This window comes from Galeopterus variegatus, unplaced genomic scaffold, assembly GCF_000696425.1.
Source record: "Galeopterus variegatus unplaced genomic scaffold, G_variegatus-3.0.2 Scaffold8120, whole genome shotgun sequence".
NCBI classification, from domain to species: domain Eukaryota; kingdom Metazoa; phylum Chordata; class Mammalia; order Dermoptera; family Cynocephalidae; genus Galeopterus; species Galeopterus variegatus.
In genome coordinates, this window is record NW_007734231.1 from 44,349 (window position 1) to 57,525 (window position 13,177).

The 13,177-nt window shown below is 34.6% G+C and overlaps 1 protein-coding gene across 1 annotated transcript in view; it reads left to right on the forward strand.

Annotated features, from left to right (window-relative positions):
• The window catches only part of LOC103608188 (prostaglandin E2 receptor EP3 subtype-like), a 44,325-nt gene extending 41,878 nt beyond the window's left edge, over window positions 1-2,447 (forward strand). Inside the window, exon 4 of the mRNA XM_008592634.1 lies at window positions 1,907-2,447. Coding sequence (XP_008590856.1) covers window positions 1,907-1,913 — 7 coding nt within the window. The 3' untranslated portion in view covers window positions 1,914-2,447. The remainder of the gene's footprint in view (window positions 1-1,906) is intronic.
• Window positions 2,448-13,177: the final 10,730 nt, after the last annotated feature.

The following is a 13,177-nucleotide window of genomic DNA, read 5'->3' on the forward strand; positions in this document are numbered from 1 at the left end:
CCAACTAAAAGCTTCAGTCTTGCTTCAGTCTGGTCTTGTGACTCATCAACTCTCCTGCCATGAAACAGCCTGAATGTCACTGATTTTTCATAATAAATACAGTCTTCAGGAATATTTTAAGGCTAAGCTTCTCCTCTTTTAATTAGACATCAGAATCCAGTGTATTTATCGTATGGCTAGTACACTTTTGATTGCCCCTTCAATTTGATCTATTTTGTATAAAACATGTACTTCGATGAATGAACGCTTTTGAAATCAGAACATAATGCCAAATGTGATGCATGATTGGCCATACTGAGCATCAGTAATCTGAACATTAGTTTCCTCCCTCAAAACACCTCTTCTCAATATTCTGTTAGTGACTGCAGGGTTTATTGAATGGAAAGTCTGCTGGGTATTGTCACATTGTGTAATCCATTTATTTTTACGATAGAATGTGAAAAGGTTTAATTGTTGTTTTCACAGATAGCCCACTTTTCGAATAAGTTGAACTATTCATTTTAATTGAAAGTCAGCATGCTCACTTTATTTCATTATCTGGGCGATGTCAAGTACAGTAACTCCTCTATTCACTACAAGTTGTTATTATGGATGTGGACATTCAAGCAGCTCAACTTCCTTGGAAATTCGTCCCTCTGTAGTTGAGATAACCATGAGATAATCATTTCTGTTCTTCACGGGAAGATCTGAATGTGTTTTTCAATAGAAATATAGCGTGCAACTGTGCCTACAGGGTAAGAGTGAGCTGGTTGATTATGGAAAACTGCCTAAAAATCATGAGGCCAATATAATTTTTGCTCAACTCACATTTACAATCCTACACTCTTCCCTTAATATCTGTATATTTTATATACACACACACATACACACACCCATATACTTCCAGGCACTGTTGTGCTATAAACACATACTCTCCAGGAAAACAAATGAAGGGAAAAGAAGGGAGAGACCTTGTGCCATCTCTGTTTTGGTAGGTTCACTTTAATTCCATTTTAATTTTTTTAAAGTAAATTTTATTGTACTTTACCCCAATTATAAAAAGTAAGTCATGCTCTCTATAGAAACTTAGGAAAATGAAGAAAATTTTCAAAAAGGAAGTTTATTAAACTTTAGATCCACTACATAGGAAAACATCATCATTTTAGTATATTTTTTGTATTCTTTTTTCCTGCATTTTCTTGATTTTTATATACTCATGATAGTATTAAATATGCACTTTTGAATCTTGTTCTTATTTCATTTAACATAAAATAAGCATTTCTCAGACAATTTGCAGGTCTTTTGTAAAGTGATTTTTATATTTATATAATAGTCTATCAAAAGAATACACTATAGTTTACTTAACCATAATCTGTGGTCAAATTTGGCATCATGATGAATAGTGCTGTATAACTATCCAAGAACTGAAATGCAGAATTTATTTTAACCATAGTAAGACCTCAAGGAATAAATAATATGTAATTTTTAATGTTCTTTAAAGACGTATATAGTCAGACTGCTTTCAGTAACTATAGTTTTAAAATTTCATCAGCAATGTGTGAATGTCTGCTTTGCTTCACTCTAACCAGAACTGTATATTATCTTAAAAACATACATACCGTACTTTGTCGGTTTGATAGGAGAAAAATTGCACTTCATGGCTATTTCAATTTTCACTCTTCCTTATTTCTTTTTGGTCTATAGTTATATACTGATTGGGCCATGTTTTTATGACATGATTATTTGACCATTTGATGTGCTTACCGTTGCTTTGATTTATAAAATACGTGTAATTACTTCAAGCAAGAATGTTTTGTATGTCTAAGGCATACATATTTCTTATATCTTACTCCTTGCACTATACATAAGATTTATAAAAATTATTTCTATCCATGCTTATTGCATCTTTCTCTCTCTATTCTAACAGAAAATGAAAGAACGGAGTTGGACTTTTTATTGCAAATCCTGCTTCCCTGAGTTTGTGTATTCTTCCCACCTGAGAAGGAAAATTTTATATTTTGATTTGGATTGTTTCTTCATTTTTATCTTATTTTTTTAATGTTGTTGTTTTTTTTGTCAGTGATACCCACTGAGACCAGGTTTATTATTATACTCCATGCCTCCGAATATTAAATTGGCTTCTTGAACGGGCTTTGAATACACATTTAAGAAGTTGGTCAGAACTTTACAGATGATGATGGGTGAAAAAACTGAGAAAAAGAAAGACTGGTGTTTCAGTTTTTTCCAAATTCAAATCTTTACCTTAATCTTAACCAATGTGGACATCTTTATATTTTATGATAGTTTTGATTTTACCATATGAGTTTGAAAAGTCGGTGCAAGTTTTTGATCCGAAAAGCCAAGATATGAGAGCAAGAATTCAAGTAAATGGACATGAACTGAATGAGATAGAAAAACATGCCAAACGATGGCAGGAGGGTACCATGACAAGGGATATTTATGCCTAATGTGCAATTACTATCTTAGAGATGTTTTGTCCCTCTGGGCTAAGCTTGAAACTAAAAGTTTCTAAGTCTCAATTCTAGTTATGGGTCATTTAATAACTTAGCAATCTACTTAATTGTTATTTCTGTGTCTTTGAAGACAAAAGAGTGATGCAGCTAAGGGAACCCTTAAAGTGTCATAAAAAACAATTATGAAGCTAATTAATAATTCAGTTAGAGCAATAAAAGAAATCCAGGCACAGCCTTCTGATTCAGCACTATCAATTCAAAATCTTTTAAAATTTCATCTTGGGCAGAATACAAAAAAATCCAAATAAGTGACACAGTTATTGAATATAAAATTTTGTTACTTTTTATACAATAAAGGGATATGTTTGCCTGTACTGAAATAAAAAACTCTGTGGACTTTAAAAAAAAACATTTTGAGTAATCTGATATGCCCTTAACTGCTTTTAAATTCCACCAACATTCCTTCCTCTTGCCTTTTTCTCTCCCTCTCTTACTCACCCTTATCTTATCTCCCCTCATTCACATATGAGAGCAAGAATTCAAGTAAATGGACATGAACTGAATGAGATAGAAAAACATGCCAAACGATGGCAGGAGGGTACCATGACAAGGGATATTTATGCCTAATGTGCAATTACTATCTTAGAGATGTTTTGTCCCTCTGGGCTAAGCTTGGAACTAAAAGTTTCTAAGTCTCAATTCTAGTTATGGGTCATTTAATAACTTAGCAATCTACTTAATTGTTATTTCTGTGTCTTTGAAGACAAAAGAGTGATGCAGCTAAGGGAACCCTTAAAGTGTCATAAAAAACAATTATGAAGCTAATTAATAATTCAGTTAGAGCAATAAAAGAAATCCAGGCACAGCCTTCTGATTCAGCACTATCAATTCAAAATCTTTTAAAATTTCATCTTGGGCAGAATACAAAAAAATCCAAATAAGTGACACAGTTATTGAATATAAAATTTTGTTACTTTTTATACAATAAAGGGATATGTTTGCCTGTACTGAAATAAAAAACTCTGTGGACTTTAAAAAAAAACATTTTGAGTAATCTGATATGCCCTTAACTGCTTTTAAATTCCACCAACATTCCTTCCTCTTGCCTTTTTCTCTCCCTCTCTTACTCACCCTTATCTTATCTCCCCTCATTCACATAATTCAACACATATTTACTGAGTCTGTTCTCTTTAGGCACTATGCTAAAGGCCATCTTGTCACCTATATGGACATCTTGGGAAGAGATAAAAATATGGTATCAGCGGTTTTGCCATAAGAGCCTATGCTGTTACTCCACTGTCAAATTGTTAACTAGATTAAACCCATTGTCATTCTTCCTAAACAGCTGAACTGGGTTGTGAATTAACTGTAAACTGCAATTATTTTCTTTCGATCCTATGTTTGAAATGGTCTTAACTAGCACAAAGCTGATGCTACACACAATCTCTTTATTGAGGTTAAAATTCAATGAATCTTATTGAGCACATAGTATTTGCCACCGTCATAAGAATGCCCATGCTTTTGTCACCTTTCTTGTTCATCATTCATCTACGTGATTATCTAGTTGTCATCTATTTATTATTTTATTTTTACAAAAAAGGTATAGTTTACAGGGGACTTGCCCAATGTCACATGGCTAATATAAGTAAGAATTCAGATTCAAGTTCAAGTTTTTAAATTCCAGATTTACTGTTCTTCCACCTGTATAGATGAATACGATATTTGCTACATTGATATTCTGTGTATATGACAACATGATGTAGTATTAGAAGCCCAGGTTTTGGAGTCAAACTTATATTTAAATCTGCCTGTGCTACTCAGAAGCTCTGTGGCCTTGAGAAAGTTAATTAATCTCATTGAGTCTCAATAAATTCATCCATAAACTGAAGATAATAATGCTTATCTGTAGAGTTATTGTCATAACTCACGTAAAATGAGTGTAGCACAATAAATACTCAATAAGTATTCACTATGATGAATTATTTAGATTTATCTGCAATTATTTAATATGAGTTCTCAGTTTCACCCGTAAACTGGCTTCCTGATTGTGTGGAATGAAATGTCTTGGACAGAATCAACTTCAAACCCCTGGATGCTATTCTAAACAAGAATATTATAATCAATAATACCTCATGATTATATTTATCTATGCAAAACCTTCCCACATCCTACATGTTCAAATCTCACCTTGTCCTTAGTCCTTGAACAATTAAATATCTTTGTTCTCTCCTTATCTCTATTCCCAACTCTAAAGTTGTGTAGTATTCATTTTGACAATCACTGTATTGTATTGTTCCTTAATTATTTTCATTGTATATATCTTTTTCCTTGGACAAAACTCTAATTCAGGATGAATGAGACCCTTTCCTTATATCTTCTTCATAAATCTCTTAATGCTAGTACAGTAGTTTGACACCTAGAAAGATACTACTTATTTAGTAAATTATCAACAAAAGTAACATTTATATACATGATTAGCAGTTGAAAATTTAGTGAATATGATAAAGTTCTCTTTGTTTCCATGTTGTTGTTTAATTTTGGAAATTTCATGTTAAACTCTCCTGATTTTAAAATGTCTACATCCAGGAAGAATAATCACATGCAGTTTAATATAACAATGTTTATTAAAGCCCTTTATGTGAAAGTAATAAGTAATAAAATAATTAGAAAAGTTATAAAAATAATAACTCTTTAGCAAAGATATTTCTCATGCAATGAGGAATGATCTTCATCCAATTAGTCTGAAATCTGATGTAGAAAAAGTATGTCTGTATAAAATACTTTTGATATTTTTTAAAAAAATAGTTTTTAGAGAGTTTTAGGTTCACAGCAAAATCGAGCAGAAGGTACAGAGGATACTGTTGTTTATAACCCACAAAAATGTATCCATTGCATAAATAGTAAGTTCTGTTATATATGTATTCAAATATTCTGGGTCATGATTCAGGAACATGCTTTCTGATTTTTAACAAGTGCCTTAATCTTCAATAAACACAGATTCTCATCATTATATAATGAGATTATAAGGAGGATAGAACTAAACCCTCAAAATAAAATGAGTTCCTTAGGAACTCTGCCAAAAAAATGTTACATGTGGAGGAATGGTGTTTGATCCACAGTTTTATTGTTATAGTGACTGAGATAAAGCTCTACGGGATACATATTCAAAACAAATATATAACATTAATATGCTTTATAAGTGTACTATATAGACATGGTTCCTGACTCTATACATATAGTCAGGATAAATATATACATACATAAAATATACATATAAAATATTCTGTGTAATTTTAGACTATGACTTTTGCATTCAAAGAAATAAACTCCTGCCTACTTCAACCTCCATCTATTGCAGCACCAGTTCTTTCATTCAGCACCAGTGCAACCCAGTGTGAAAGAAAACAAACAAACAAACACCCCCCCACCCCCGCCGCCTCATGTTACTGCCAAGAAGGGTTGGGCCAGGATAATGTGGAGTCATGCCCAGCCTTGCTGAGATCTTAGAACCAGGGCTGGGTACAAGAACAGGGAATATTAGGTTTAGAAGATTGGGGTTCCATCAGAAGTTTCCATTACCCAAATTATCCTAAGGAAAGAGGAGAAAAGCAGAGTCATTATCTTTTATATGTACATATATACATGTATCATAATTATTTACTGTGTTCCACAAAAAATATGAAAATTCAGACAGAGTTGAATTGATCTGCCTTTTTACTATCTACAACGAAAATTTTTAAGAATTAAATAAATCATGATATAAAAGTCATGAGAAAACATATGAACTACTTAAGAGCAAAATTTTTTCAACATAGTTGTTAGAAGCACATTTTTAAAATCTGTTATTAAAATAACTGTCATTATGCAAGTATATTAAGGATCTGTATAAAATATACCTTTCTTGTTCTGCTTTTAGTTACTATTATTACTCAAATGTGTAATTGCTGTCTTAAATATTTGTGTTCATATTTTTTATTTATACAGGCTTTTACTGAATATTTTGGTAATTCAAAATATCTTTAGGCTCATCCTATGGATAAAATGTTTCTCCACTTCACTCCTGTTCTAAGGCTTTATTCTCATGATCCGAAATGCTTTTTATATAGAAATAATTTATACAGTATACAAAGGTGCTTCAAAAAGTTTGTAGAAAAAATGGAATTAGGTAATAGAAATATTTCCATGAAATTTTTGAAGACTCCTTGTATATTTTAAGGGCTTTGGTAATTTTTTAAAAAAAATACTCAACCACATTGTAAGCTCCTTGTGGGCAGGACCTGTGCTTTATATATCTCTTGTATCCTAAAGAGCCTAACGTGGTCAGTGCTAAGCACATAGAAATTGCTCAATAAAAACACAATTGATTGTATGAATAACCAGACTGCAATATATCTGAGTGATGCTGAAGACAATGAGGTGGTGCCATATTATGGGTAAGGGTGGTGTTTAGTTGACAATTCATTCTCTATTTACTTTTCCTCCTTGATATTGTGCCTTTCTGTTCAGTCTTTAAATTTGAGCAGTGTAAGGAAGTCTTTTTTAGACTTCTTGAAGAAAACAACTGTAAATATTTTTTGAATATGGAATGATTGATGTTAGAAAAAAAAAAGAGATTAAATATAAGCCTGCAAATGAAATAACTTGTCTTTCAGCCAGCTACATAATTTCTGACCCTGACATAGCAGCTGAATATTAACTCTACGTCTACAGGCAAGTGAAAGTACTGCAGAAGATACGTAGCCTGTGGAATAAAATGAACATAATTTGCATATGTAAGGACAGTAGAAAATATACATTTTATTACTTCTTTAAGCAAAGTATAGCGTTTTCTTTTCAGAAATAAATACACCAGAGCCTTAGTAAATGAAATTCTTAAAGCAAGTTAGTGATTGCTGATTATGGTTTGAATCGGTAACTGATTTTAACTTATTACTCAAATGCTAAATACCTTTAGATGCCTTAGAATTACATAAAAACTATTTGTGCAGCATTACTTTGAGAAAATAATAAAATAATAAAATTTCAGGTACACAATTTTTTCATCAAAAACCTGAGAACGTAAGCAATAAGCACTGAAATACTATGGCCCAGGAAGGGTGAAAGAAAATACACTCTATCAAAGCACAATATCATTAAATGTACAGGATAAAACCAAACACTACCCATAAAAATGCTAGAGTAAAACAGAGAGTGTTGTAAATTTGTTACAAGACTGGACAAAGTATGATTTAGTAATATGTGCCCCATAAATACTTGCTGATTATTGTTTTGGCGGGTTGGTGGGTCGGGAGGGGGTAGATGATGCTGCTTGTTGTGTTTATCATGAAATCGGCATTCAACAAGAAATAGAAATAGAATAAGAAATAGGTATTCAAGCAAAATTAGGTAAATGCTATACTAAGAAAATACGGAGGGAATGGAGGAAAGATAGTAATATATTCTTAAGAAGACTTTGGAAAAAAGGAAAAAAAATAGTTAGTCCCCTTTCTATATATCTAACCATTCTTTAAGTTCTATCAGTTCCACAAGTGATGCTCAATTCTGTCCTTCACTGCCATGTTCTAAATCTAGTCCTCCATCTTTTCTGTCTTAATGACCTCAGTGACAGGCATCATGCTTCTGATCTGGGACCCTTTGATCATCTTCCACCTCTGCTGTCAGAGTGATATTTTGTTAATAAAATGAAAATCTGTTCATTATTTCCCTTCTTAACATCTTTAATTTTTTCCCATGACCTTCAGAATAAAGTTAAAACAACTTAACTTAGTCCACAGAGCTTTCTACAGCCTGGTCTCTGCTCAGTGGGTGATCTCTTTCACATCCACTTTGTTTTCCAGAAATGCTGAGCTGCTGTCTTGTGTCTCTGTGCTTTGCATGTGCTGTTCCATCTACACTGGATACTGCCTTCTTCCCTCTTTTACTTGACTAACCCTAGCTCGTCTTTCATGTTTCACTTCAAGTACTACTTCCTACAGGAAATCTTTCTTGACAAAACACCTCTCCGTATTGTAGTTTGTTGATTTATTTCCCTATCCTCTTTGCTATCCAAAGTGGGAACTGTTTTCATTTCTGTGGGCCTGTCATGGTGTATGGCATAGAGCTCGTACTCAACAAATCCTTGCTGGTGAGAGAACAGAAAGGACATGCCCCAAAATCAACTATAAAAGTCCATTGATGGATGACTGGATAAGGAATTTGTGGTATATATACACAATGGAATAGTACTCAGCCATAAAAAAGAATGAAATTCTACCATTTGCAACAACATGGACGAGCCTGGAGAAAATTATCCTAAGTGAAACAACCCACGTACAGAAGGAAATACTTTGTACTCTCACTCATAGCTGGGAGCTGAATCCATAAATAAACAAACAAGCAGTAAAGAGAGACAGAGAGAAAGAAAGAAACAAACAACAATCATAGTAATACGTTGAACTTTTAGAAAACTAGAAGCAGAAAAGGGAAGGGGAGGGGAGAGGGAGGGGGCTAATGAGGAATTGGTCAACGGACACAAAGAATGATTGAGTACTGTAATGATGAATAAGCTAACTATACTGATCTAACCACCACACGTTGTACACAATTATTGAAAATCAAAGCTGAACCCCACATGTGTGTATAATAAATAAATAAATAAATAAATAAATAAATAAATAAATAAATAAAATTTGAGCAAAAGCAATGATCCAAGGTAATTCAAGGCCCAAACTATCCTTATGTTATTAAAACAGGTTATTAGCCACACTTTCTGAAGAACTATTGAATTGATGACTTTCTAGTCACAGACAGAACAGATTTTATACTTACACTTGAAGTAGGTAGAGATTCTATGGAGATAGTGGACAAAACTAAGAGAGTGTCACAACCCTGTCTCATGTGGTAGATGTTTAAACCCAATCTTGGAAACTCAAGGAAAAATGCTGAATTGGAATTATTCTCCAACTTGATCCTGCATTTCTTCAAATGTAGAATAGTATAGTCTTATGGAAGAAGCTCAGGCTTTGACGTTAGGAAGCCCTGGATTTGAATCCTGAGTGACTCTAGGCAGCTGTGTGATCTTCAAGATTCTATATCTAATCTTACTTAGCCTCAGTTTCCTTTTTAGCAAAGCACAGTAACACCTACCTTGTAGTATTGCTAAATTTTATGAGGCCATTACTTTTAAGACCACTGTAAATCCCCAGAGGGCAGGGATGGTCCCAAGAAAGCCATTCGTAGGATGCCTCAACTTAGAGTATGTGGCTGGAATGTGGATGTAAGCGCACCAAAGCAGCAAGTGGGCATAATGGGACCCCAGGCAATTTTATTATAGCTCTTGCAAATCTCCAGCCATTTTTTAAAAAGTTAATTTGAATAACCATTAGCCAGTGCTAAACCAATGGGATTTCCTCCGAAGGTGCCAGCAAGAATATTCCTGCCAAAAATTAGAAACTCCTAGAGTATAACTCACACATTAAGGGAAAACAGCCTGAAGCTAGAGCCCCCATTAATATTTGGAGCAAGACATGGGTTATGAGATCAGAAGGAGCAAAAGAGAAGAAAACGAGTTTCCCATGAAGGCTACATCATCTGGCCCTGTTTCAGAGTGGTCTCTGGACTACTTCATGGTACAAGGGCCAGTTGGTATTAAGGGAGACTGTTTCTCAGGGCACCTATTCATGAAAAGTAGAAGCAGGTTTCTATGATTGGCCTATAGGGCCAGGAGATTAAGACTGCAGAATAGTGGCAATGCTACTCTTAACTCATCACACAACTACTGCCATGTTGCAAAACCCATTGGTACCACATGGAAAAGATGACAGATGCTGAAAGGGAAGTCATAGAGGTTTGGTGTAGCATTTCCCAACTTTTCTTTTCTTTTCTTTTCTTTTTTTAACCTCATCTTTTGGAAGACCAAGGCAATGCTTAAAGATATTGTCCATTTTTAAAGTGGCCATCACTCTGAAGGCTATTTGCATTCCACTCCTGGGATCACTGATATGCAAATATTCCCATTTAAGGTACAGGAGCAGAGATATGAAGGGGACCACTAATCAGCCAATGAGACTATTTGCTGGAACATCAGTAAAGAAGATGCATTAGTATTAGTTTCCTTGGGGTGCCATAACAAAGCACCACATACTGGGTGGTTTAAACAACAGAATTTTATTGTCTCACAGTTCTGGAGGCTTAACGTCCAAGATCAGGTGTTGGCAGGTTTGGTTCCTTCCATGGGCTGTGAGGGAGAACCTGTTCCATGCCTTTCTCCTAGCTTCTGTTGGTTTGTTGGCAATCTTTGGAATTCCTTGGCTTGTAGACACATCATCGTCATCTCTGCCTTCATCTCCCTGAGTGCATGTCTGTGTCCAAATGTCCCCTAATTATAAGGACACCAGTCATATTAGATTAGGGGCCCATCTTACTTCATCTTAACTAATTACATCTGCAGTGACCTTATTTTCAAATAAGGTCACATTCTGAGGTACTGAAAGTTAGGACTTCAACACATGAATATGAAAAGGGAGGGGCAAAATTTAACTCATAATAGAAGGGTTGGTTGGTTTAGGGAGGAAGCCTAATCTAAACTTCAAAATCATAAGATCTGACATGATGTGGATTGTGAGACTTAATGAGTTTAATCTCAATAACACATGCCAGCCCTGGCTGCAATTAGAAAGTACAATTCAAAAGTGGTCATATTTCTGACCCTGAAATATCTGGAAGTTTTCCCTGTAAAAAAATAAAATAAAATAAACAGAACCAAGTTTACAAAGCATGCAATGGGAAAGATATTTGTATTGTTTGTATCAGATTTTAAATGATCAAATTAGACTAAAGTCAAAGTGCTCTATTTATGTTGGGGAGGATGGGAGGTTGTAGGAATTCCTGTAGCTATGTTATCAACTCTGTTTGATTTCACTGCTGTAAATAGTCAGGTTTTCCCCTGGTAGTTCCCAAATCAGAGCAATATACTCATCTAGGGTTGAAGTTTGAAGGGAAACCAGATGCTACCCACTTAAAAGAGGACGATTAAAATGTACAAAGTCATTTGAACAAGGAAACATTCAAACTGGTGTACGATGCTATGACTGAGCACAGATGGTCATGGTGGTCCCACTGCTGCCTTCTGGAGTCAGACTTGCTTATTTGGGGATTTTTATTTATAATTCTGTACCTGTACACAGTCAAACCTTTAAAAGAGCATAAAAACAGTTATTCCTCTGCTTTATTCACTAATAAAAGTCTCATCTCGAGTTCAGGGTCAAAGCCTCTCTCAGTCCCTCTGATTTCAAAGACCAGTTCTTGGCACCAGTTCACCTTGGTTCTTTGGAGGCCTCTTAAGGCTATTCATGACCTCACAGAACATTGTTCAGTGTTTGTTTATAATGCACATATTGCTAATCTGATCTTGACCTTTAGATTGTGCCACTAAAATTCCATTGTCTGTACTTTTCCATTTCATCACTGTATTTATACCCCCCACTACGTTTTAAAAGGAAAAATAATGGTTGAAAAGGCATGTACTTATGTTCTAGAAAATTATACAGCTGTTTCTAGAGAAATAATGACTTTAATCATATTTCTGAAGTTCCTTTTGTATCAGCACTTCTTGCTGAGTTTTTCCAATCACAGTGATATTTGCCCATCACCCGGCTGATACTAATCTGGTACATAGCTGAACAAATCATTTTCTTCAAATGGTTCTCCCATAAAGCCTAATTATAAATGCCCATAATTACTTAGAATCTCTCTCTGTGTACTAATTTTTGTAGGGAACAGGGGGAAGGCATTGGTATGATCCACTTAACAACATCCACTGTGTCCTGTAAAAATTTCACATTTCACTCAGAATCCAACACTATATAAGAAAGTAACCCTTCCTCATGCTGAACACAGCTGCCCAAACCTGTAGAGGCTCTCCTCTCTGGTGAGAATGGAAATAAGTACTTGAGGTGCCATAACTAGCAAAACTCCAGTTAGGACCAGTCCTAGATTAGGTGTTGGGGAAATTCCTTTGTCTCTCAGGCTTACATCTGACATTTGGTTGGTTGTCTGAAAAACAAATGTATAATGGTACATAGTGATGAGATTAGTCACCCTAAAGTATATTTTTGTAATTATGAATAAGTGGTGAAATCAAACAAGGCTGAAAGCCTTTCAAGAAACAAGTTCTGCTTTGGGAACTAATGACCACTTTCTAGTGATAATACAGAAGTGTTATAAAATTTTTTATATTTCCTATATCTCTACTGGGGAAAGAAGACAAGGGCGGGATAAGTCCAGGTGCTTCCATTCTCTGTTAACAGAACAATATCAGATCATTCAGAGAAAGAAGCAAGCCTCCAGCTGGTTTTAGTTCTGCTTTCTTAGTAGGGATTTTTCTTTTCTTCCTTCCCTCCCTCCCTCCCTTCCTTCTGTCCTTCCTTCCTTCTTTCCTTCTCTTCCTCCTTTTTTCAAATACTTATTAAGTGAATGAAATCCACTTGATTGTACATTACTTGGAAATAGGAATCTGGCTGTCTCTGTGACAATGAGAATCTAAATGATGCAAAGAGAAAAGGGAAGTCACAGTTTTCAAAATTTACAATATATGGGTGTTTTATATTCAGTGTCTCATTAATAATCACTACCTTTCGATGAGATTGTTACTGTAAACTTCCATTTCAGAGGTGAGACTCTTGAGGCCCATCTCTGAATTGGGGCTTAATTAACTTACTTTCCCAAGGTCTATAGCTTTTTATGGT